This window comes from Gymnogyps californianus, chromosome 7 (assembly GCF_018139145.2).
Source record: "Gymnogyps californianus isolate 813 chromosome 7, ASM1813914v2, whole genome shotgun sequence".
Classification (NCBI taxonomy): Eukaryota; Metazoa; Chordata; class Aves; order Accipitriformes; family Cathartidae; genus Gymnogyps; species Gymnogyps californianus.
The window spans coordinates 9757262-9782771 of record NC_059477.1 but is presented as its reverse complement, the minus strand read 5'-3'; the positions used below and the strand labels follow the sequence as shown (position 1 = coordinate 9782771).

Genomic DNA, 25510 nt, shown 5'->3' with positions numbered 1-25510 from the left:
ACAGTTTGAAACTACCTATTTCATATTCTGATGGATTCCTTTTTTCAGGCTACAAGAAGCACGTACAGCAACCTTGAAGGCTGCATGCCGTGAATCAAGCCAGCAGGGACTTCATTACAACATCACTTCAAGTGGATTCTTCTTCTAACAGGAAGAGACAGAGCACATAGCAAAGGCAGCTTTTCATGTTTCCGGCTTCAGTTTTGCTTTTTGTCAGAGTTTTGGGAAACACTGGTGATACTGATACAGCTAGCAAGTTAACTCAAAAGGGAACAAAGCATCTTTCATTAAAAACAGCTCTTGATTAGAAGGGAAATAAAGCATTTCCTGTATGTTCAGCTGAAACCAAGGTACCGAGATGCGGTGGTAGATAATGGAAGAAAATAACCTAAAAGAATACATTGCTGCTTTACCCTGGAGACATACGCCTCCCTTTATCACTGCAGAGAACGCCAGAGGCACGAGGGAATCGGGGCAGGAGGAATCGGAACGCGATGAGAGTCAGAGTGGGAAATGGCACCCAGCATCTCTGAGACCGCCCAGCATCAAGTTACTGGTGGGGAAAGGATTTGCAACGTCCAGAAGGGACGTTGCCAGGCCAGCAAAAATCACCATTTGTTGTGGCAAAAAGCATCGTCTCTCAGAGAACAGCCTAAAAGGCATTCGATGTTTCAGAGGGTGAAGGTGAGACTGGGCAGTAAAGTCCCGGGAGTCTGGGCAAGGACTCCTACAGAAGGACTCCCTGCAGATCCCCAGCACTTTGCCATGTTTCCAGGGAAGAAGATTCCCCGGCCAGAGGAATATTTAAGTTTTTATCTTTTCTCTAATAATTAAAGTCCATAAACAGTAGAATGTTATACAGCAGAGATCCTTACCTTGGGTTAAGTGCAGGGTGCAGCCTTGGAAATCAGTTGAATTATTAAGAAGGTATATTCAGATTCTTCAGATTTTCTCTTCATTCATGTATAAAACCTTTTGTGCTTCATACTTCAAAATTTTGCCTAGTCAGTTCACAATCAGATGTCAATGTCTTAAAAGTTTAGGATGAAGGAGAGGGGGAATCTGTTTCTAAAAATCTTTTAGGACTCAATTTCATCAGTTGATCATCATCAAAGTTAACTGCAAAGGCCTCAAACTGTCCTAATCCTCATTTTAAGTTAAAGCCTGAATACCCAACTCATCCATGTGGGCAACGGAACAGGAACAGAACTGGTTCTAGCTGATAACTAGATTAAGTTGATATTCCTCTCACAGCCCCAATCCTTTAAATAGCACTAGTTTACTGTAGACAAATACAGCCACACATGAAATAGTGATGTGTTTCCTTAAAACCAACAAATTTGTAGGAGCACTTTTTCCCTCTGTGCATTCCAGCTAATTTTTTGAGACTGGCCAATGCAAATCTGCCCCAACCTATGTAAATACATTTTTACAAGAATTATTAACAGCAACTGCAAATTCACCACAACCCTCCGTCCTCTATATACTCTGCTTCAAAAGTGTGGAAGAACTGAGAGATTCAGTGCTGTTGAATGAGCGAGTACTGCTGTCAGTGTTACCCTGCAAGAAAGATCGTGGCTTTTCCATGCAGTGTATATAGATAAGTGTGCGCTTAAAGCAGCGACCGCTCATACGTATGATGTTTCAGCAGAAACAAGTGCTGCTCTGCCAACAAACTCTGGCAATGAAGTTTTATCTTCATACACTAAACCTCTCTTTACCTACATCTCTAGGAAGAAACACTCTGGTTAGTCGTAAAATGGAAAGTCGTAAAATGGAAAGTCTCACTGTAACTGGGACTGACATGCGAACGCTGTTCTCTCTGAGGGAGGATGCCACTGCCCGAATTAAGTCTCCTGAAACGACTTAACAGATCACACAATTTCAGACAGAGAGGTCTGTAGTGGAAATTAGCAAATATTGTGCTGGAATGGCTACAAGATCACGCTACATGCCAACCACCTTTAGTTACCTTTAACTGGAAGGTCATGGGACAGTGACATAACATGTAATTATTTTAAACCACGTGATTAAAAGCAATATTCAGAGAATTTCTGATCACTTTGAGGGGTTTTACAAACTTTGGTAAAGAATTGTTCCTCCCACTCACAGTCATATGTCTGTGTAAGCTACAAAATACTCCAATAAGGATGGAAGCTAGATAGGAGGAAAGCCAGAACTCATCTGTCAGTGATGCTAGAGATTACTTAAAATTCACGCTTGCTTGTATTGTTATAAGTTGGCAGCATCCCCATAAAACACTTCCAGTTCTGTCTTTGAAACGCATGTGTGTTGGGAAGTTCTAATGTCCAAAGCATCATAGACATGTGCCCATCACCATCACCCTACAGTGCAACCTTCCAAAATAACCATGACCATTTCCTATAGAATATGGAAAATATGTTGTTCTTCAAGATTAAGGATCTAAAAGCTTAAGAATTAACAGTGAAATCTACACCGACTGGGGAAAATGATCTCATTTCATATCAAAATTTTGAATTAATTCTTCAATGTTTTTCCCAGAACTGTTTAGAAAAAGGCTCTTACTTTTGCAATGAAAACAAACCTGGATTAAAACTGAAAATGCTTTTTTCTGAATTGACATTTTAGTTTCTTTCTTCCATAACTTGTATGATGAACAAAAATATACATAAATCAGGATAAAATTGTTAAGGATAAAGAGAGAGAAAAAGATCACAAGACAAAACGTGGAATATGATAGGTTTGGGGCTCAAAACCATTTTTTTAAAAATCAGATTATCTGGCTATTAATACTGTTCTTAGGGAATCAGTCCAAATCCTAATGTTAGGAAAGTTGAGTTTGCAGAATTTTCAGAGAGAACTATGTCGAGGAAAGGACTTGCACTGAAGAATTGCACTGAAAAAGGTTACTGTGAATCACTGAGGAAGACATGCTGCCTCTTAAGGAATCACGTACAAAATAAAAATGTCTTCTCTCTCCAAGTCACACACCAGTGTTGTGTATATTTAACCTAAAACCCAGCCACCTGCTCTTTTCAGATTTGATGGCAGTAAGGAAGATACAGATATAGAGAAAGTATAGGTCTAGGAACAGAATTTTATTTGATTCTGGAAAGTATCATGCAACAAATCTCATTTTTTTTTAATGATCCTTGCCCAGCTTTCAGATGACAAATTAAAATTTACAAGTAAAAGGATGTGTAAGGTTAGCACCATAGGAGGAATAGTCTTATCTTTACAACTCTATTTGATAGACGATTATAAAAGAAAACAGAGGAAAAGAAAAAAAAACAACCTAGGTGACCTTGCATTTTTACTTTTAACATCCTAGATACTTAAATCTAAACATCAAGATACCACGACTCTCCTAGCACATCTAAATAATTCATGTTCAGCAAAACTTGCTCTGTACATTGAGAAATATTTAAGTGGCAAATGGTAACTATCACAAAGTACCAGCTAATATGCAAGGTAAAAATTGTAAAGGTACAGAAAAAGAAATGAAACAACAGAAATCAAGTGAGGAATTTGTCCCTCTTCCAGTCTTTTGCAGGTATGACTATCATAACTTGCTGCAAAGATCAAAAAAATAAAAGGGATGTGCACTGGGTCTGGCTGGGATGGGTCAAATATCCTAACATTATCCTGTAATACCCTAATTTCATGGGCCAAATATCCAGATGTACTTAATCTAAACTCTCCCATTTCCTACCTGCAAGCAACTACAGGATTACATCAGACTTCAAATGTTTGTTTTCCTTACTTTTGTGTTCATTTTAAAAATTTGCTCCTTGTGGTTCTTCCTGTAAGGTTTTCAAGATAGTGGACAGTTTTACAAACCCTCCAATCTTTACCAAGCAGGAATTTTAATACAGGAGTTAGGAGCTTTAAATGCCATGTTATTATGTGCTGTCTTCTTAAGGCAATGGAATAATTCCTTTGAAGCCTCCTAATTTTACATTACAAATTGATACTAAGATTTCCTGCGTAAGCATCTCTAATTACAATACATGTAAAACTATTTAAATTTTATTAAACTACTAACCTGACTCAATTATTAAAAGAAGGGTTCAAACTAAGATCATAAGGAAGAGGCAACTTTTTGTCATAGTTTGGGAAATACATCTTTTGATTACTGCCACCTTTCAAGGTCATGTGCATGGACTTTTAACAGCAACATTAAAGCAACCAGTTAAAACAATTGTTTTGTATCCAAATCATAGCAAAATCATTTACTTTAATCCCAAAGCAAAATGCGGTATAACCCAAACCAGCTGGTTTTTGCCGACCGATAACCTTAGCACTAGAACATGCAGTAAATGCCGTTTTAACGCGGAGAGCCAACGTTAACGTTGAACTACCCAGAGGAGCCTTCGCAGCCACGAGTGCTACATCACTTTACCACCGGGAGAGTAACGAGACTCTGAACTTGTCTTTATCTTTTCTTTATTTATGCTTGGACTTCCAGCACTGCACATCAGATACCCAGGGTCTTAATCTGTCCTATATCAGACTGCAAAAATACAATGCTTTCTCAACTGTCCTTGCGTCAACAAATCAAACAGTCACATCCAACAAACCCTTCACTTGAGTAGTTGCTTCTATCTAAAAATGCATCTCTCCTCTTCAGGATTTCAACTAATGCTTCTGGCTTATAAAAGATTAAGTGCAATCAGTTACACTGAAAGTTTATAATGCAGCTCTTGATTGTATTTTCTGTGCACGCATTTACATCAGGCACACAAGTTATATAAAATAGTTTGGAGTACAAAAATATGGTTATAACATAGGAGTACCAAACAGCACAGAATTAGAACAGTTTTATTACTGTAATACCAATTTATATACAGACCCTCAAATTAAAGATTTTTTTAATTCTAAGTATTCTTCCCAAATTGACAACTGTAGTGTACACTCTAAAAAACTGCAAATTAACAACACAAATCTATTTTAACCCCTACATTGTCTATGCAGTCTGCACCAATCCTCTCTTGCACACAAAAATGTATTATAAATAATTTTTCACAAAATGTCACGTATGTTTTATTGCACATTGTACATGCCAATATCTGAAAGAAAGGCTCAAACCTTTCGCTTGATAACTAGCTGTTTAAATACCTAGCATTTACTGGTGTTATGAATACTATTGCATTTTTCAGGCTCTAATCTTAACTGATAATTTAAAAGAAAAAAAGCAGAACAGAAAACATGCCTCAAACTGTATAGCTTTTGTGAAAGAAGCAAGCTTTTTTAATGTTACTGATTTCTACTGTATAAAGTCATTAAAAACATCTGACCTAATTAAAAATCCTGTTTCAAAATTTCTGCATTTTTTACTATAAAATTATGCATATAGCTGCTTGTATAATCATATATTCCTTCTGTTTTGCAGAATTAGACATTCCTGTGCTGTATTGACTAAAAGATCGAGTTACATAGGTCCTAGTGTTAACTATAGGAGTTAGTGTGTCAGTCTCCGTTCTGCCGGTCTCCCCAGCGGTGGCAAGCAAGGAGCCCGTCAGAACACCAGAACAGGTCGGTATAAAAAGACACTGGGCACGAGTGGCCATCAGGCATCAAGGCCATGTATAGTTCCTGTTAAGCGGATCTCTAGACTAAGGAATATGAGTAATTTATCGTTAATATGTGGGTCTACGGTATGCTGCACTAAAATATGACCGCTAAACAAAGAGAATGATTCGTGTGTGACAGATATGTGCCAGCTGGTAAAAATACCTCACTGGGTAAAAATCTGCATTTTGAGGGTTAAAAGTCTGGCACGAACAAAACCATTAAAAAGTCGATTGATCAAATGTTTTGCCAAGGGTTTCTAAAGCTATTAGCCATCAACAGCTCCAGAAAGGGATAAAAACAGCAAAACCAAACAACCAAAATTGCACTATTACAAAGAAACAAGTCCGTGAAAGGGAGAGTCACCAGCTGCAGTTAAGGGACAGCCACTTCAAGAAGCCGATTGTTTTTTCGCTTGCAAGTTGGGATGTTGCCGTTTTTCTGGCTGCCCTGTATGAACTTCACACACACTTTGTCTTGTCTGAACTGGACCAGAAACCTAGGAGAGGGAATAAGATACGTTTTAGTTAAAGGTGGAAAAACCCACACGAGGAGCACAAGTCTTTTCCTGTTGGTTCTGAGCATCACTCCAAAAGATGTCATTTTCAGGTCTGTATTAATAATAAGAGTTGGGGAATAAAAAAAAGCCATAGGTTATGGTATGGCTTGAGTCTCCTTCAGGTAGTATCTCTTAATTATTGCCTTTTGCCTGTAACTGTGGACCTTTTACAACAGTTAGTTTGCTATTCCTTTAGAAAGAAGGCAGTTTATAACAGAATTTCTAAGGTACCAGAAATGCAGCAAAGACTATTTCCACCTGCTTCACCGTCGTCCAAAGGGACTTTTCTGTTTTCATGGAAGGAAGCTAAATACTTCTATAGCAACAATCGGGAGTGCTGCTCTTCTGGTTTATGCTTAATTTAGTATATCTGGTATTTTATCGGCTCTCATATTTCTAATCCTTTGTTAGCCTTTACAGCCCCCTGCTCGGCAACTGGGAAAATTCACTTCCTTCCCAGCAATCTCCAAATTTAGATATTCCCTACAGTCCAGGATAAATTAATCTGGATTTGACTCTTCACTTTTTACTGGAAGAGAAATTTCATTGAATGTGGAGAATTGCTTTAAAAAAAAACCAAACCAACAACAAAACCAACAGGCTCCTGTGGAGCCTCAAATTCCTCACTGATCTGGATAGCAAGATTAAAAGTAATAAACAGGGCAGCGCTGCCTTTTGGCTCACATGGAGCGGCTGCTGACCTAAAAAGTCCTTTGTAATACAGCAGATTTTCCCTTTTAGCATCCTTAAAAAGTCCTCCAGCAGAGGCCAAAAATTTCAAAGAATTTGTTCTCCAGCCGGAAACCACAAATCAAGCTGACGGCAGAGCTCAGGGGAGGAAGTGGCCTCTGCTGCGCCGACTTGCCCTTCAGTCCCGCTTTCCTGCTGCACAGCCCAGACGCTCAAACATTAACTTGTTCGGCGCTCCCAGCCATGCAAGCATCCGGAAAACGTGAGTAGCTCTTATAGCCATCATCTCTTGTCACCAACGCTGCTTTTTCCTAGACCCATTGTTCCAATTATATATATAAACGGTATGTCTCTTGCTAGACATACCCCTGGATCAACAGCATTTTTGCTTATATCAGCTCTTTTCCCAAAAAGTAGCGTACAGTAGTCAAAATAAGGCCACGTTTTCTCCTCAATCCCTAGTTGCGCTTGTATCTAAACTCTAGCAGGGAGAAGAGATCACTGCTTCACCATCAACAGAGGTGGAACTGCTAACAACTTAAAATTATTTAGTCTGGATAAACTCAATAGCAATACATATTTGCATGTTTTTAATCTGCAAGACAAGAAACAAAACCACATCCCAAAATGCAAGACTTCCAGAAAGCAGACTGTTTTCCAGACCTAAGGCAGGCAGGCAGTCCAGACTAGTGCAATGCATGCTTAAACTTTGTTTTAGTAGTTTATTCCTTTGTAGCCATCATTAAACTAGAAACTTACTGGGGACAGCCACACTCTTTCAGAGGCTAAAAATGCACACCCTTGAGCAAATTAAATCACAGCTGGTAACAGAACAAAGGAAAATGGCAGATGTCATTTTCAAGGAAAGAGCAAAATTAGCCTTTAAGTAAACCCTCAAATCCGAACAGATACAAACTGTACTCGCCATCATGACTCTACAATACAAGCAGTGCGGTGCAGCCAGATGAAAGGTTCAATTTTTGCCTACAGAAATTTTATTTCACTATTGTTAAAGGGTTCTAAATTTTCTTCTTTATTCAAAATTAATAAACCCACCAAAATCAACACTACTGAAATCAGGGGGCACTTCACACAACAAACGGAGCACATAACTATGGTGGACTAAGTGAGGGACTCTTACTCAGCAGGCTTGAGGAGTTCACACACACACAAACATTTTTATTCCATGGCGATAAACACTGCAAGTGCAGTCCTTACTTAAGGCCGAAATATGAAACTGCACCAAGCAGAAAGAAATACTAATTTGAGATGCAAGCTTTTTAACGACCAAAAAACCCAAAACAACAATAGGTGGTTCAAACACCATCAGCAGGAATTTTAAGAATACATTTTTCACCTTCACAAAAGAGAAGGTAGAGCTTTATAGACCTACATTACTAGCAGCATCGTTACGTGTGTTTGGGGAGGAGCTTTCCATTCTGTTTTGGTTGTTTTCACTAGAACTTGGCACCTAGTGTCCACTTTAATCAATAAACATCTCATAGGAATATGTGAACTTTTCAGTCACACATAAAACGATTCTCTCAAATGTAGTACCTCTTAATTATTTCTACAGCAGCAATTCTGCTTCATAGCCCTATCTGAAACTACCTTAAGAAAAGCACATTTTTTCTAATGACTTTCAAGGAAATAAGAACCAAAATTAATACTAGAAATGAGTACACATTGAAAATTGGATCCTTATTTACAAGTATTCTGTCAAGAGAAAAGAAGTATTAGTCACACAATAGTGTTTTGTTTTTCTAACATTAGATACTTGACTTTTTAGCACGTTGCATTGAAGGAAATGCACTTTTAAGCAAACAAGAAACATACTCATCAGATATCTCAATGTTGAGCTTCTGTTTGGTTTGGCTGAGAGTAGTGCGGTAAAGTTTAGTGGCCATTTCAATAAGGTGATCGCTGCTGAGCAGGAAATCTCCTTTACCAGCTGCTCCTGAACCCTGAAACAGAAAGGAAAGTAGTTAGGACTACCAAAACCTAGAATATGAAAAATACTAAATGCCAGCCAAGCAGGAGGTTTTACAAGGAGTCTTCTCTTCCCAGCACAATGAAACAACAGTCTTTTATCTTGTAAATTAAATAGGGATGCAATGTAGTGTATAGGATCAAAATGCAATTCACTCTCAAATAAACTACAAACCTGTTGAGAAAGTTAAAAACCCCTTCCGACCCTAAACGAGGGTCACCTTCATTTGTCCTACAAAACTGTAGTGTTTCTGTATCTCTCTTCTGGCTACACCGCAGCAAGCTCACAATATTTTCAGAAAAGAACAGAAACAAATTACCAACACCAGTATTAGGATGAAGGTGGTCGGTATGAAAAGACACTATATATGACATTCTTCAAATCCATTTAAGCTAGAACACAAATGTCAGCTTAATGATTTTAGCAGAGCAATGCTGACGGTGCAGTGAAGCAAATATAGCACTGAACTAAGTTCTTTAGAGCTGAGTAACCAAATTAGCTGTGCCATAATGTGGATTTCTTGGCATCCCATAAAGAAGAGAGAAATATTCTACCAGTGTGTCAGGAAGAATTATATGAGCAGCTAAAAAGGAAAACACTGCCATAAGGTATCCGAACCAGATTAAAGGCCCATATCACAAATGGAAAACTCCAGTCCTGAAGAGGCTACAGTGAAATATGAAGTCTGATTTTCACAAGTAAATGATCGTTCATAATGTAATAACTGTTCTCATTTGGCTTCAGTAGTTTAAATCAAAGTTTTTGCAGATATGGCAAAGTTCAATAAACTTCTAAACCTACAGGCTAATCACTACGATTTAATGCTACAAGATAATTAATAAACAATTTTTATATCACCGCATGTAAAACAGTTGTATTATTGTACTATAAAGTTGTAACCAACCTCCTTGAGGTGCACTGCAAAGAAGCCATCATTTTGGGAGCTCATGGACACTTTGGTAACATCTCCCAGCGGAACCTCTGACTTGATATTCCCAGATTTTTGATCCGCAAGAAGAACGTTATTTTTGGTTAATAAGAAAATCCTGGATGTAGCCTAGGAAAATACAAAAACGCAAACCATTATCTACACAAAGAGAGAACTGGTCTTTATTGAACATCTACTAAGACTACAAGCAGTTCATAGAGTTAATAAGCTTGGCCCACATTAATAAATATGAACATCTGATGTTCAGTAAAAGCTGCAGATCAGTTAAAATCAGGTCAAATTTATTTATGTGTCTAATTATAGATCGAGAAGCTTCGCTCATTTTGTCACATATGCTTAGGCGTAAACAGTTCCTTTAATTACTAGCTTACAGTTATAAAATTCAGAAACTGAAACTCAGAAACTATGCAAATCAGGATAACCTCATTTCTCATGCTCTGTCAATCCCCAGGAAAACCAACGTACCTTTTCAGTGACAGCTAATTCAGGGTTAAGCCTCACTATTTACTGTTATTCACTGAAACTGTGTTGCAGAACAACACAAATCACATAGGTATTGTCAAAGTTATGTTCTCCTCCCTTTATCTATTGGAATTATTCTTTAGGAGGATAAACATTCATATTTTCAAATGACAAATATTTTTAAAGCATGAATGTGCGTTCTTAAATTAGTTTTAGAAAATAATAAGAAAGAGAAATGAGAACTTAATCTACATATAGCTTTTTCTCCTGTAAAATTTTAAATAATAAAATCTTAACTATTATAATTAAGTAGCTGTCTTAAGCACATAGAACCATAGCTCTTTTTTTTTTTCTTTTTTTTTTCTTTTTTTTTTTTTTTTTTTTTAAATCTTGACAGCTGTAGCCTATGCAAGTACAGGACAGATATCGTCTTCATTTAATTAGTTTCTTCTAAACCGGAAAATTAACTTGGCATCAACAACAGGCAACCTAATTTCACTCCTACAAATGCATAAGTGACATCTACTAGTTCTAATATTTAGACAGATATGGTGAAAACAATTACATTTACTAAGGGAGGATAATACTCCCTGGTTTAATAAGTATAATTTAAATGCAAAACAAGTTCTGTGTTGGCAGGATAAAAAAGTACCCAGCATATTTAACAGCTTTATTCAAATGATACAAGAAACTTGCCTCTTCATTCCAAAAAGCTTTTGATATCAATCAGAAGATAGGCAAAGCTAACAAAGTATGCCACTCACAATTTTAAAACATAATAAAATGTGATAATCAGGAGCTTGAATGACAATGTGAACCTTGAAAGGTTAAGTTTTCTAAATACTTGAACAAGAACAATATTCTCTAAATATTTATTTTCTTCAATTGGCAAATAGAAAATCTAAGTTTGGTACAGAGACTACATTTAGTTGTGAATCAATACAGTCTGTTACCAGTTGATGAGATGCCATTATTGTTTGGAAAAGTCACTGAAAACTACAAACCCAAACACAAATTTAGTAATCTTTACGTAAATGTAAAACAGGTGTTTAAAATCACCAATTTACATAAATCCAACATTTCCAGTCTTGCCCTTAAAAAAAGGCATTTTTTTTTAAATCCTTGGACTATTACATGACAGAAATGAAGTCTCCCTCTCAGTTTATTTATAACAAAAATGATCTACCCTTCTGGATAAAGCAATTCCATTTTATTACCTTCCCATTAGCTCTATTGATCTTATTCACAACTTCTGCAATAATGATCTTTTCATCCACAGCATCTTTAAGTTTTTTGTACTTGGGGTTCTTGCTGATTTCCAAGTAAGCCCCTTGGAATGGCTGCCCAACACTGCCCAACAAAAAGACAAGGGGAACACAAGTTAAATATGAATCTCAGGGAAGAAGCAAACCTCCTGAGACCGTCACATTCTGCTTCAGGCTTCGTGGAGCCAGGAGATGCACCAAGTACCATTTTCAATGACTCTATACTGCCAGAAGCTTCCTTAAGCTTTGATACACTCTCTGCCAGGGAAAGTCATTTGCTGCTTCATTTTTAGTGAAAGAATACTCTAAACAACCCAGAAACCTCTACTCACAATTTCTACCTGTTTTAAACAGCAACGCAAAATAATTTGCTATTGTCTAACAGAATAATTAGAACAATACATAACTGAACGCAAACAGGGCTCTCAACGTGGTGTTCGTTTATGCAGCGTAATTGTCCTCCATCCTGCTGAGAAGCTGAAAACTGCAGCGCCCTGCGTTCTGCCCCAGGACTCTTCAGGCTGGTACCACCATTCACTCAGCGCGGTGGTGTCGGCATTGATCTGTGCCGTGCAGGCATACTACCTCAGCTGAAAATAACTTGGGAATTGCTACAAAGTAGTGTGGATATAGTCCCCTTTCCAGGGGGGAAAGGGGAGGAGGAGGGGTAAGAAACAGTACGTGTCTCAGACATAGAATCTTGTACACATTAACAGCACAGTGATGGTGAATAAAGAGAAATTTATCACCAAAGATTTTTTTTTTTTTTTCCCTTGCTCTGGAAACATTTTCCAATTAAATGGGCCAAATTGCTACGGATATCAGACACAAGTACATCCTTGCACATGCAATCAATTTTGATTTAAAATCACCCAATAACAGTCTCCGTGAACACAGGAAATAAAACTTCAGCAGGACTGACACCTCTGCTCTTTTGAAGCATTTCAGAGTGACAGACAAGAACTTGCCTTCAAGATCTCCTGTTGTTTGTTAAATGTGTACCAGCTCTTCATCAAGACTTGCTGCGCTTGCAAATCACCCCATCTTTATCCACCTCAGGGTTATACAGTAAGAGCTTCGCTATCAGTTAAGAATTGGTGAATACAGTTGCTGCTTGCTTTGTTTAGCAGTCACTTTAACTAATCACTTTGATTAAATTACAGTCAAAGTACTAAATGCAAAGCTTTGCCAAGACTAGAGCCCAAGAGGAACCAACATATTATGTGGAATAGCACTGCCTTTGTAATTGCATCTCTGGCACACAGGGAGATGGGAGAAAAAAGGAAGGGTACTGGTATTTTAGTAGTCACAAGAAGTCCCTCTCTGTTCTTAAATAATTATGTTATACACAGAAAATTAGCCACATCCTATGAATCATTATCATACTAAGTAATCAGAAACTTTAGACAGAAATTTCTTCCACCCTTAGGCCAATTAAAAAACCCAACAGGAGCTAATCAGCTATGAATACAAGACAAAAAGAGATGGAAATGTTTCTAAATGAGTGCAGGGTGGGGAAAGCATTCTAACTTCCTACCATGTTGGAGCTTTGGGTTTCTTTGTTTTTATTAATTAGCATTATGAAACCATAGTCACCAAAACAGTAGATTCCCCTGTGGACTTTGTCCCTAATCAAACGATGACGCTTTACAAGCTAAAACTGAAATGAATCAAGTTACCCTCTATCACATATGCCACTTAAGAACGTCTTCGATAAAAGTAACTTAGGTATGTATTTTGCTGTACAATATTTCATTGTTCAGTCTTGGTGTAAAAAGTACCAAACCAGGGATATAAATAAAATTCCTTCCTTCCCAAGGAGCTCTACACTGATCAGATGTATACTGACTCAAAGCAAAAAAAACTTGTTTGCTCCTAGAAAAGTCCAAAGGCAGCATCTTTCTCTTTTCCCAGCAGCATAAAAAGACATCCCAAAGCAAATAAGGAACAAACCACAACATATACAGCCGTTAAATAAGTGATCTATTGAAGGGAAGAAAGAAAAACATATACTGAGCCCATTACAGGAATAAAGGAAATGTCTCAATAAAAAATGACACAAAACAAAACCAATAAAACACACAAACAACCAAGCAGAGCTTGTCCATGCATGGAACTGCTCTCATCAACTTTTGCAGATTCCTGTTCTTCCCTCTACTGAACTTTGCTTCTCGCTTTATAGTACCTTGTTCCTGCTCAGCTCAAACTATGGCTTCTAAAAGAAAATTCTCCTGAGATGGACAAGACCTTTGTTTTCAAGAAAAACACAATTTCTAAGCTCATATTCACTTAAAAAGTTCAATTCAACTTCTTTCAAGGACATCAGCTCTCTTTTTTGTCAGTTTTATTGCATGCAAAAAAAAAGTGCATTCTTTAGGTAAAATCAGATACCACTGCACTTTCTTGAGTAATGTTAGCTCTGCAGATAGCAATGACAAGAATTTATCAGTTTTTAAGAATGCAATAATCTGAGAAACCAAAAAACTTATTTGCAGAGATTTCACATTTTTAAGAAGTCTCCAATTAAAAAAAAAAAAATAAATTCTAAAATGGAAATGAACTTCTAAGCACCTTTTTTTTTTTTTAAGTATTCTTTCAAAAATATATATACCAATGTATCTAACTCTTAAATTACCTAGTCTTCACATTAGAGCATTATGCTGAATGTACTAAGTTTGAACATAGGAGTGCTCCCTGGCACGCCTCACCTGGGAGTGACATTGTCACTTACAGCCTTTCAGTTCACTCTGCATTTATTGGTTGCAGAAACCAGCGTGATGGAAACTAGGGGAAGGGGTGAGGGTTTTTCCCTTCTACAAGTTCTCCAAACTTCTACGATGTGAACAGGTCACGGGGGGTTAGAACAACCAGTGCTCAGTATCACAGGATTAGTGGGCTGCAACAACATTTAAGTCAGAAGCAAAGTGAGGTCAGTTTCCAGGATTGAAAAGTAAAATGATAGAGGGACATTGTCAAACAAGGAAAATGCTTTTTCCTGCTTAAGATGAAATGCAAAATCTTGCTTAGTTTCCTAAATCTATGTAAGGATATTGAATTTATTGTACACTAAAAGCAGCAGAATAAGTCATTACCTGGCTGGATATAAGGCCTTCTTGTCCTTGAAAAGTTCACTTGCTTCCAGTTTTTCTTCATATATAAGCTTCTGCTGATCTGTGAACTGGTCTCTGTACTTTTTACACTACAAAACATGATATATTAAACCAAAAAATTATCCTTCCAAATCTGATTTGAAGCAGCAGCACCACAGACTAATGTTTGCTTATTGCTCAAGATACACATTCTTTGTATACTTCTGAAGTGACTCAACTCCATCCTACATGCCACTGTAGCACAGTAACAAACCGCAGAGGTGTTTTTCTCCTCACCCATTCTAGAAACTTCTGAATTACACCAAAAACAATATCTAAAACATCTCATTTAACCACGTTGCATTTGAACATGAGCTTAATCTATCAGATACCAGTCATTGGAAGACTGTGCTAAAAAGGTTCACAGAAACATATATACAGTTCCACAATTGTGGAAGTTTATGTAAGCAGAGAGAAAGAACAAAACACAGCTGAGAGGATGAATTTTGCAGGCTCAGAAAGAAAAACTGTTCCTTGACAATTCACAGAAAACATAGCCCACAAGATCAGTAAAACGTCTCATCAGCACTTATACAGATTCTCGTCGGTCTATCCACCCAAAGATCCAAACCAAATTTCAACTAACCACAGTTCATAAGTAAAAAATACTACCTGGTACTTCCAATGTTGATCTAAGAGCTAGTCCCAGTTCCAGCCACGGACACAAGTATTATAAGCTACCAATTAACAGGCAACAGGCATGCTGCTTTAGTATTAAGTTAAAAGCTGATGGCAGGAAGCAATCTTCTCTCCCTAGCCCCAGAAAGGAGTAGGCAGGATAGTTATACTCCTTGCAGGCCAAAGACAATGATCAAAAGACATATTTCTTCCAAAGAAATAAAATCATCCTGGCTGGAACGGGAAGAAATACATCCTAAAAATAGGCTCTTCATGAACAGAACTACTGAAAATCATGTGATGAAGTTCCGTACAGACTGGACCAGAATGTGTCCTACCCTCCACAAATGGAAAATCCTCTTTAGTTCCTTGTGAGTTGAATCCAAGAAAAGGTAAGGTCTCGCTGGCCAGTTTTTATCTATTGGTGATAAAGAAGGCATCTTATTCTTCATTTCCAGGAAGTATTTTTGCATCTGTGATAGAATTGAAACAAGATGTTTTATAAATATTCAAATACCAGAGTTATTGAAATAAGCAAGGAAAAGCAGACGCTCTGTGATTAAAAGCACAGTTACCAAACTGCAACTCTCAGTTTTAATAAACCTGAATATGGATTTAAAAAGCCAGGTATACTGAGAAATGCAGATTTAGATATCATACCAGTGTGGCAAATGCTTAGTTAGTGTCATTCTCACACCTTCAAAACACTATCACTATCCTTTCTTTACAACATCAGAATATTTAAGTTGTCAATTTTCTGTATGCTTAGCGTAGACATTTCCTTACAAAGACTATCAAGACTATAATACAGCTGTTAATTTGGCTAGAAAACAAAACTTTAAAACACAGAAAATGTACATGTGCTTTGTATGGATATATACATACAAGTCTCTGAAGGGTAAATTCATAAATTTTCCTTCCAGCATTGGCTCTGAAGAATTTCCTGTACTCTCTACGGACCTGGAAAGTTAAACAAACACTCAAAGTGAATACAAAGAATGAATTTGTTTCTACAGGTACTCTTTTATAAAGCTCTATGGCAGAAAATACTAAAAAAGCATACAAACATGCAAAGTGTTCCCTGAAATAGCAACACTAACTGGGTACATTTAAAATATATGAACCAGGCTGGGGACCAAGAGGTCAGAAAGTTACCTCGGATGACCTGAGTACAGTCATCTGCAAATTTAACAGAGAATTTTAAATACTTTCCTCTGAAAAAGCAAGATATTCAAATATTATTGAATTCACAGCATGCATCCATTTTCATAGGCTTTTGCATAAAATTGGACTGGAAAAAGTGAGGTATCTTCAGTAATACATATTTTATTGTGTCTGAAGCAACACTGAACTGATATTAATTACACAGTTAACTGATGAACTGTTTCTGATTTTTCTCTTTTAAGATTCTTAATACACAGAGTTTACTATAATAAAAAAGTTATATTTTTTTCAGAGCAGACTTATACATGTCTTTTCACACAAGCAGTCTTCATTCCAAAAGGAAAATAAGTTTTTGGTGTTTGATAAGAGCAGAGAATCAACACAAAGATTGCTTAATGTCAGCAAGGTTGATATTTGCTCCTAAAATTTATTTTAAAAAAAACAACAAACAAACAAAAAACAACCAAAAAAGTGATCGTTGAGAACCATTTTTGCAGGTGATACTAATTTTTTTACACATGCTTGTAAATGCAAGTTTCAGAGTACTTGTTTTGCCCTTGGTATTTCTCAGTGCTAACTCGCATAGTGCCTAAATTCCTCCCCTCAGAAAACCCAACCTGAGAGCACGCACAACTGGTTTGCAGTTTTATGTGAAGCCCAGGCTCATGTCAAGTTAGCCGAAACATCCCCCAACTTTTTTCAAACTTTGGCAAAGCCTGCAACACACCTGTTAAAAGTTTTGAGCAAAAACCAGGGAAAACATTGTGGCTTTGCATAATTTACCCCAGAGCAAATTTAGTGGTTTTAGCTAACTCGCTATGTGTTGCTGAGTTCACTGTAACCAGAAAATAAAGGGAAACCCATAGAGGAAAAACCCATATTGACTTATACAAAAAAGTTTGCTTGGCTTCTCCTGGCACACCTTCTGCCCCATACTGAGTGTCGTGCATTTTAAGATAAGCCAGCATTTTGAAAGCAAGAATCTGTCACCATTCTCGGATTAAAAAACCCCCACAGATAAATAGGCTTTGCTTAATTACACATTAAGTGGCATCAACAAAATGGACAGCATTCAGCTGTCTTCATTCTATGCAAACACAGTACGTAATCTTTTCCTCCCCACTTTATAAGGAAAATTATTAGAGTTCTTATTCACTGATTTTCTGTAAGGTTTAGTGCTCTATAATCAGTGTACATCCTTTATTTATTATTCAGGGATGGAAATTAAACACACTCAAAGCCACTCCAACCACAATCATCCCAAATCTCACCATGTTCTCATAGACTCTTTTTTAATGATGTTGCTTTGTATTATTCTTCGTGAGCTGCAAGGTGTGCAAATTAATTTGGAACAAAGCGACTAATATACACCCACACATCCTATTGGCACTGCAGGGAAGCTGCAAAGCAAGCACTGAGAAATGCAAGCCGTTCCAGAAAAGCCTAAATCTGGAAAGTACCACAAATGCTTATCATACAATCAAAAAAAAAAAAAAAAAGACTCAAGAATTAATGGTTTAATCTTGATCACTTTTATCAACTTTAAATCTTCACCTCCATATGTCATGGGTGAAAGTACTTTGCCATCAGACAAATGAGAATTGCCTGTGGTAACAGTAACATATTCGAATCACAGACTATGTTCTTATTCAGAAAAATCTGTGTGTTTCAGGTGAGACGGAAGTGCTGCTTACACTGTTTAAAAAATACATTGAAAAACCACACCACAGACAGGCAGAAACATATTCCTGCTCTAATGTGCCTTAAAGGTTTTGGATTCATCAGTTTTCATTTAAATGCCGCTGTTTGATATAAAACAGCCTCTGAGTTCTCAGGAGGGACATATTCTTGTTTTAAAATCATAAAAACAGACCCACTTTGGCAGTAATACCTAAAGTGTGATTCTGATCTGCAGAACGACTTCTTAAAATGGCTCCTTTGTATTTCCAGCTCTGGTTTCCATGTATGTATTGTAATGGATTTTTAATATACGTAATATACATAGATTGTATATAATTATGTTTTGTAACTATTTTTCCCATTTCATCATTATTGGAATAAGTATGAGAATATGAGGGCTGGGCTTTACTCTGCATTATCAAGCAAATTGTTCCCTTTTATACTTCTGTAGTCTACAATATCCCTATTAGCAAAAGTGACAGCCAGCCAAGCAAAACTGATTCAGATTTCCAGTTCTTCAGGACTGCATCTGTAAAACTATGTTTGAAAACTGTGTTATTTAAATCATGTGGGCACAGACCTGAAACATCTTAAGATGCCATTTTCATAGTCTATTTACAGAGCAGAACTACATTTTTCCAGATTACAAATGTGTTTTCTTTTGCCAACCAGTCCTTGAAAGCAAGGGACAGAAAACAAAAGACTCTTGTACGTCTCAATTTTTCTGGGAATTCATGGCTGCCACCAGCCATAGGTAACTGCAGGCAATTCCATACCCTTAAAAGGCTGGATGGAAGCGACAGGACATCATCATCTGCTTTACACCATGCCCTCGACACCGGGGTCAAGGGTCTAACGTGAGCAGCAGTGAGAGTCAAACAGCTCCACCCCGCTTCCCATTCAAACAAGCAGAGGTCACAATAAGAAAATACATCCTTGTAATCTTTCCGGATAGGATCTTTGCCAACATAGGTCAGGTTTTTAAGTTAACAAGCGTAACAGAGTCTCTTTAATCTGACATTTGTCTTTCACTTGAAAACTGAAATTCCTGATGTGACAAAAAACACCTGAAGCCTAAATATTGCTGTAAATGAGGCACTTTCAGCTTATGAGTTTTTCAGTAAAGTCCATGACAAAATTAAGCAATGTAATTCTGTGTAAAAATCATCCCTACTCGTGAGCCCACATAACTGCTTGTTTATTAAGTGTTAGTAAGATGCCACGCTTTATTGAGTTCATGTTGACAGATGGGAGTGTTTGAGAAAGTACCTTCAGTCCAAGCCAGTAAGCCCAAATGACTGCAACAGCATGCTTACGCCTAGCCTCCTCCTTCAAGCGTTTCAATTCCCTTCGAGCCTAAAAGGTTTAGATAGTGAACAAAAGAGACAGCCCGATGCAGATAGCACAACCACCAGGAAAAGGCTTCTCCCAAATAGAACAGCCAACTTACAATCAAGGTATAGAAAGAAGGAAGAATAGCGTTTCACCTTTAAAATCCAATGTGTCAGTGTGAATTGGTGTGAAGCCACACAGGAGGCCAAAAAAGCCTCTACTGCTGCTTAAGTGGCATGTACAGGTAAGAATTTTGTCAGCCCTGTTATTCACTATCAGCGTTTCCAACTTCTCTTCCGTGCACACCTCGCAATCAGTGGTGTCTCGTAACTTGATTCTAATGGAGAACTTTGCCTGCAGTTGCGTGATCAAAATAATGCATATAAAAATGAAGACTTACTAAAATCTCACTATCTAGTCACTTCTTCCACTGGCAAGTGCGTGGGCAGAACAGAATCAACTCTGAAACTATGTATGTAATGATGAATTACCGGCACTGTATTGATGGCTTTTATTCTGGAGGTTATTTTTTATTTTGATCTTTAAGTACTTTAAAAAAAATTCTCCAGCCTGGTAAATTATGTCTGTCTGTGGAATGAAGGGCTAGACCCCCTAAACCTAGTGCCCTCCTCATGTACAAAGATATAGGCACCTACCTACATTTCATCAATCATTCCCATTTTAGGAAAACAATTTGCAAAGTATTCTAAACACAAAGGCATGTGTGGGCAACTTAACAGAATCTCACATTTTAGGAGATACCAGTACGTTTGTTATTCAGTTATCTGATGATAAAAGTCAAGTAAAATGAAGAGTTCCAGTATTATAGGATCAGTCACAGCAGCTCTAGCCATATATCTGCAGTTGTCAAGTTACATGTTGTCAAACAGACTTGTGCAACAGCAGTTCCAGCCTGTGCCAGTTACACTTTTCTGATGTAGCTAGAAAGGTTAATTTGCATCAGATGTAGGCTCTCAAAGAATATGTTTTCACTCATCTGCTTAGAACAAAAGCTCCTACTATACAGCACTGTAAAAACAAGGACTCTGCAAAGCTTTTTTCTGTCTTGTGAAAAGAAAGGAAACCGAGAACTTGAGGTCTAGAGCTCTTTTTTTTTTTTTTGTAAAGAAAGTGATCTCTGATGATAACTTTCAGAAACTTTTGTTTTAAATATTCCCCTGGGAAAAGATAAAACATCACACCAATAACAAGTTTTATCTCTTATCAGATACCGTAATTCTTTTTCTAATCTTAATTCAATTTAGATTATCTTTAGAGAGAGATATATTACTATTATTATTTAGATTATTTATATTTAAGGAATAAGGAGGCAATTTTTCATTAAATTCCTGTGAGCCAATTGATAAAAATAACTACTAAAACATGTTAAAAATTATCCAAATCTACTAAATATTTAAATGAGGAGCTCTAACACAGTTAACACTATTGCATCCACCTTCTGGATGTGTCCTTTTTAATTCTAAAGAACATCTTAAATCTAGGAAAGTAAACATCACTTCTGCAGTACTGAGCAACTTTTTTGGTGAAAGGAACTCTGGTTAAAAATAAAATAAATTATCAATGTATTGCATTTAAACAAGCGTAGAGGAAACAGTGCATTTGTCAAATTACACAGCTACCTAAATATCAAGCTGGAACTGAAAAGTTCCACAGTCTCTCTAGTATGAGGGAAATTCTGTACATGTTTGTTTGGATTCCCAGGGCTGCCATTTCATTAGAAATCTAATAAATTTATATCAAAATAGCAAAAGTCAAACTCAGCATTATACTCCAGATGTAATTTGAGCACATTTCTCCATCTAGTTGGCAAGGTGTTCTGACAACACCCCCACACCCCCAACCTAAATAATAACTGGAAAATGTTTTAAACTTAATGTATTTACTCAATATGGTTTTCAACTAAACTACGGATTTATTAATTGAAACCAATAAATTTTCGACCTCTAGTGAACAGCATTGCAAATGTTCACATAATCCACAACTACGGGCTGGGGATTAGCAAGAATCTTTCAGTGGGACTTTGCTTCTGAAAACAAACAGCTGATGCTGGAATTCCTGGGATTTTTCTAGGGCTGTAAGTTTAGAATTGCAAACTGACATAATTTTCTGCTAAAAGATCAGGTCATAAAACCGCGCTTTACTTGTACTTACTGAAATTTTCTTACTGGTTCAAATCACAGCCAGAGAATCAATTAAACAATTAAAACTAAATTTAGTAAAACTTAATAGCATTTGTTTGAACTTATAAGTGAAGACTGTCCAGGGTGCAGAATATACAGCCTGGTGAAAATCTCAATCGGATCACTAATATAGTGTCACTGAAAGCACTTGTTAGGGCGGAAGAAAAACACACCAAAACCACCCAACCTTCTCTCCCCCCGCAAACCATGCTTTGCATATTTACATGTAGTTAAATGCATTTCCTAATTTGAGAATACTGTAGTCCAGTCATTTTTAATCTAGTCTAACAGCTTGTTAGTGCAAATCACTACTTGGTTGCCATGCAAAGAATTTCCTACTCTACAAAAAACTGGCATACAAAATGTTGTCAGATTTATTAAGTGTGGCATGAATGGAAATGGAAGGAATCAATGATCATGCTCTATTATTTTAAAGTCAATTGTATTAGTCACTAATTCTCACTATTTACTACTGATTAAATGTTGATATCGTTGGGTAATGAAGGGGGGCATGTGGTATGTGCATGAAGTACCTTATATCCAAGCCAGTAAGCCCAAATAACAGCAATAGCATGTTTATTTCTAGCCTCCTCCTTCAGTCGTCTCAGTTCCCTTCGCGCCTGTGATGCATTTGAAAATGGGATACAGAAAAGCTTAGGAAAGAAAAGGTTACTGCAAGTTCCCAATGGTGCAAGAAAGAAAGAAAGAAACGAGTCACTACAAATAGCAAATATTAAAGCGTGTCCCAGCTTCCCAGATTGCACCAGCTAAAACATGTTAGCAGCAAAGAGAAACAAAAACAATCAGCAGTTTAAGCCACCAAAAATATTCCCAGATAACTTTACCCTGAAGGGTCTTCTTCATTCTATGTAGAGACAATCAAGTGCTCAATTTGTCACCATTTTCTTACCTGGGTACCATGCCAATAAGCGGCAATTATTGTGGCAGCCTCATTACAACGCTTCTGATGCTTAAGTTCCCGAAGAAGTTTCCGAGCCTGTAAACAATTGAAAATGTTATTTTATTAAAAAAAATAACTATACTTTCTTAATGATTTTAAACTAAGGCACTGCAACCTGTAAATCTAGGCAAAACCAAAGAACAATGCCTCCAAATCCCCAAGCAAATAAATTCACAAAAGCTACACAGCCTAACATTTGCTGTTCCAGGGCGGATTCTGTGCACAAGTGAGAGCTTGGGACTGGCAGTTCAGGGGACCTTAGTTCATTGTTTAGTTTTCTCCCAGATTTGCTGCATCACCTGAGATATCTATATGTCTGTCTGTACAATGGTAACAATACTTTTCCTGCACACAGTATATGTCTTATCCATTTAGACTGCAATAAAGAATAAATCACAAGTAAATCACCTGGCTTTAGGTCACACTAAAGGCTGCTGTCATACCAGGCTTTTATCCATGGCAGTGCTACCACAAAAGAGCGTGTTCTCCAATGACAAACAGAAAACCATAACTCAAGATGAGATGATGCTTTTACCCAGTTTTCTTCAAATAACACTCACGGGAAAAGACAGCATGTCAATAGTTAGAATGAAAGGATATTTTTAACTCATTTAAACAAAATAATAAAGACAAAGTAAAAAAAAAAAAATCAAGAAAAACAGTAAAATCAAATTATGCTAGCTTATTGCTGGCAAACTCTAAAACCTTCTGGGCAGGAGAGGGCTATTTACACCTATAGCTAGTAACTGCAGCCCCTTCCTTCCCTGTCTGACAGGAAGGGAATTGACTCCAGAGTTAAAGGCAGTTCTCTCTTCCCTAAATAGAGGAGAAAGCCACATTTAGTGGCGTGGAGAAAGGTTAATAAGAAAACAGAGGAGCCCAGGGACATTTTTTCTGAAGCTGGACAGCAGTAGTTGCTTTAAGCACTGTGGCTGCTTTCACGTGAGCTGTTAACCTCATTTTTACCTCTTATTACAGCATCACTCCTTAAGTCTCTACTATGGCTGCAGGATTATCCCTTCACGAAGTACCAACCTCTCAGAGAAGAAGCAAAGTTGTAGCAATTTGAGGCAGAGGACAAGCAAACAGCAATAAAGTACTTGCTCAACACAAGTTGAGTACAGTATACTTTCACCCCTCCACTTAGCACACAGAGGAGAATTGAAGACTTAACCCAAGTAACATACTGCCCAGGTGACCCAAACTCTTTATTTTAAGCCTGCTTTCAATTTTGTTCATTCTTTGAGAACCCTGTTAACTGTAAAATAACTGCCAACCACAACTTATTTCTTCCATATCAGTCCAATGTTACAGTTTTCATAAGCCCAGTGGCAGCATCCCGGACCATCCCGTTCTGGAGCTGCCGGGCTGCCTGGTTAGCACATACCTAGGTCTGCTCTGAACACCAGACTCACTCATTCACACTCCAGCCCATGTAAAGAGGGCACCTCTCTCCAAATTCTCTGGCAGAAGACACCCCAAGGATAACCCAGTAGTTCAGTGTGGTCTCAGCCTTCCACTTGCACCGTTTGCAGGGATTTATAGCCGAGGCTGCATGCAGATGTCCCAGACTCACATCTTCTATGGCAAACACGAGTCTTTAACAACGGCTACGGCACAGCCACAGCTCAATGGACAGAAGGCACGAAAGTCAGGAGGCTCAGTGCACTTGGAATGTGTTTTCTGACCTGCTCCTTACCGCACCATGCAGACATAGCCGCAGTAACAGGAAACTCACCTTCCATCCTCTGATGTAAGACTGTACTATAATAGCCGAACTCTTTATCTTCTGATACTTTTTTTGTTGCTGTATTGGAAACAAACATGTGATGCTTAGAACAGAATATTGCAACTGTAAAATACCGTATAATAAAACTTTCATTACTAACATTTGAAAATATGATTGTGTAAGAAGCAAACAATTTTTGACCAAGCAGGTCAGAGCGTAGATTCTGTGTTCAGCTCGAGGGGAAACAAAGCACATCAACAATGCTGCGTGGACAATGTCACTCTCTGTTTACAGAAACACTAAGTTCATGGTCAGCAGCACAAAAGTGACACGGATTAAATACTAACAGTAACAGCTTTATTTGTCTTTCCCACCAACAGAGTAGCATACAAACCGTCACAAATGCTCAGGTTTGTTGGCTAAGCTTTTCACCTTCGTTTCGTAAGACTTGTGAGTTCCTATTACCTGCAGTCCCTTTATAATACAAAATGCTGATGATAACTTAGGAACAGGAAAAAAGAAAATCCATGATTCCTGAATGACATGCTAGAATATTATCCAGGTATCCCATTTTGAACAATAGATTTCCTTCTAAAAAGCTAACCACTGGTCTACTGGAGAACTGAGTATAATACTAAGTGAACAACAGTTGACAGACTTTGCAACAAGGCTTTTAGACTTTTTAGACACTCAGCCCACTCACTCACAGTGAACATCTCTGCGAGCAAGCTAGAGAGAATCCCCTCCAGGCCACATTCATGCCATGACTGACATCCGTCATGCCTTACAAGGGAACAGACAGGCAAGTGTCTGCAGATCCTTTAGCCAAGCCTCCAGCACAAGGAGCTGTCAAAAAGCTTTGTTCATGCAAGGATTCCTTATGAAACCTTCCAAATCACAGCGCCTATCAGCCATGTTGGGTTAGGAGAATGGTGCCCTCCACCTGCATGAAGAGGCTGAGGAAATATCTCCATTGTCACCCGTAAGTAATTCTGAGGGTCTTGCTATGACTTCATCGTGCATTCAAAGACAACTGCTGCCATGTTTCACCAGCGAATCGATAAAGGTCTACAGTTAAGAAATCAACAATGATGTGAACTTGGTCACGTATTTGTTTTCATTTCTTTATATTAAAAGTTGTGCCCATCTAGCTGTGGTAACTCCATTTTTAATTCACTAAGATTGTATGAGATCATAATGAAGCCATA

The 25510-nt window shown here is 37.6% G+C and overlaps 1 protein-coding gene across 6 annotated transcripts in view; it reads right to left on the bottom strand.

Moving 5' to 3' along the window:
* Window positions 1-3061: 3061 nt before the first annotated feature.
* MYO1B (myosin IB) overlaps window positions 3062-25510 on the bottom strand; it is a 115673-nt gene continuing 93224 nt past the window's right edge. For 3 of the 6 annotated variants that reach the window (XM_050899465.1, XM_050899460.1, XM_050899461.1), the window contains exons 21-31: window positions 24312-24380; window positions 22523-22609; window positions 22146-22232; window positions 19349-19435; window positions 16121-16195; window positions 15574-15708; window positions 14561-14667; window positions 11421-11553; window positions 9697-9849; window positions 8639-8766; window positions 3062-6052 (exon numbers count right to left, since the gene is read on the bottom strand). In XM_050899465.1, the coding sequence (XP_050755422.1) occupies window positions 5929-6052; window positions 8639-8766; window positions 9697-9849; window positions 11421-11553; window positions 14561-14667; window positions 15574-15708; window positions 16121-16195; window positions 19349-19435; window positions 22146-22232; window positions 22523-22609; window positions 24312-24380 (1185 nt within the window). In that variant the 3' untranslated portion in view covers window positions 3062-5928. The remainder of the gene's footprint in view (window positions 6053-8638; window positions 8767-9696; window positions 9850-11420; window positions 11554-14560; window positions 14668-15573; window positions 15709-16120; window positions 16196-19348; window positions 19436-22145; window positions 22233-22522; window positions 22610-24311; window positions 24381-25510) is intronic. The other 3 variants (XM_050899463.1, XM_050899462.1, XM_050899464.1) reach the window with 3 other exon arrangements.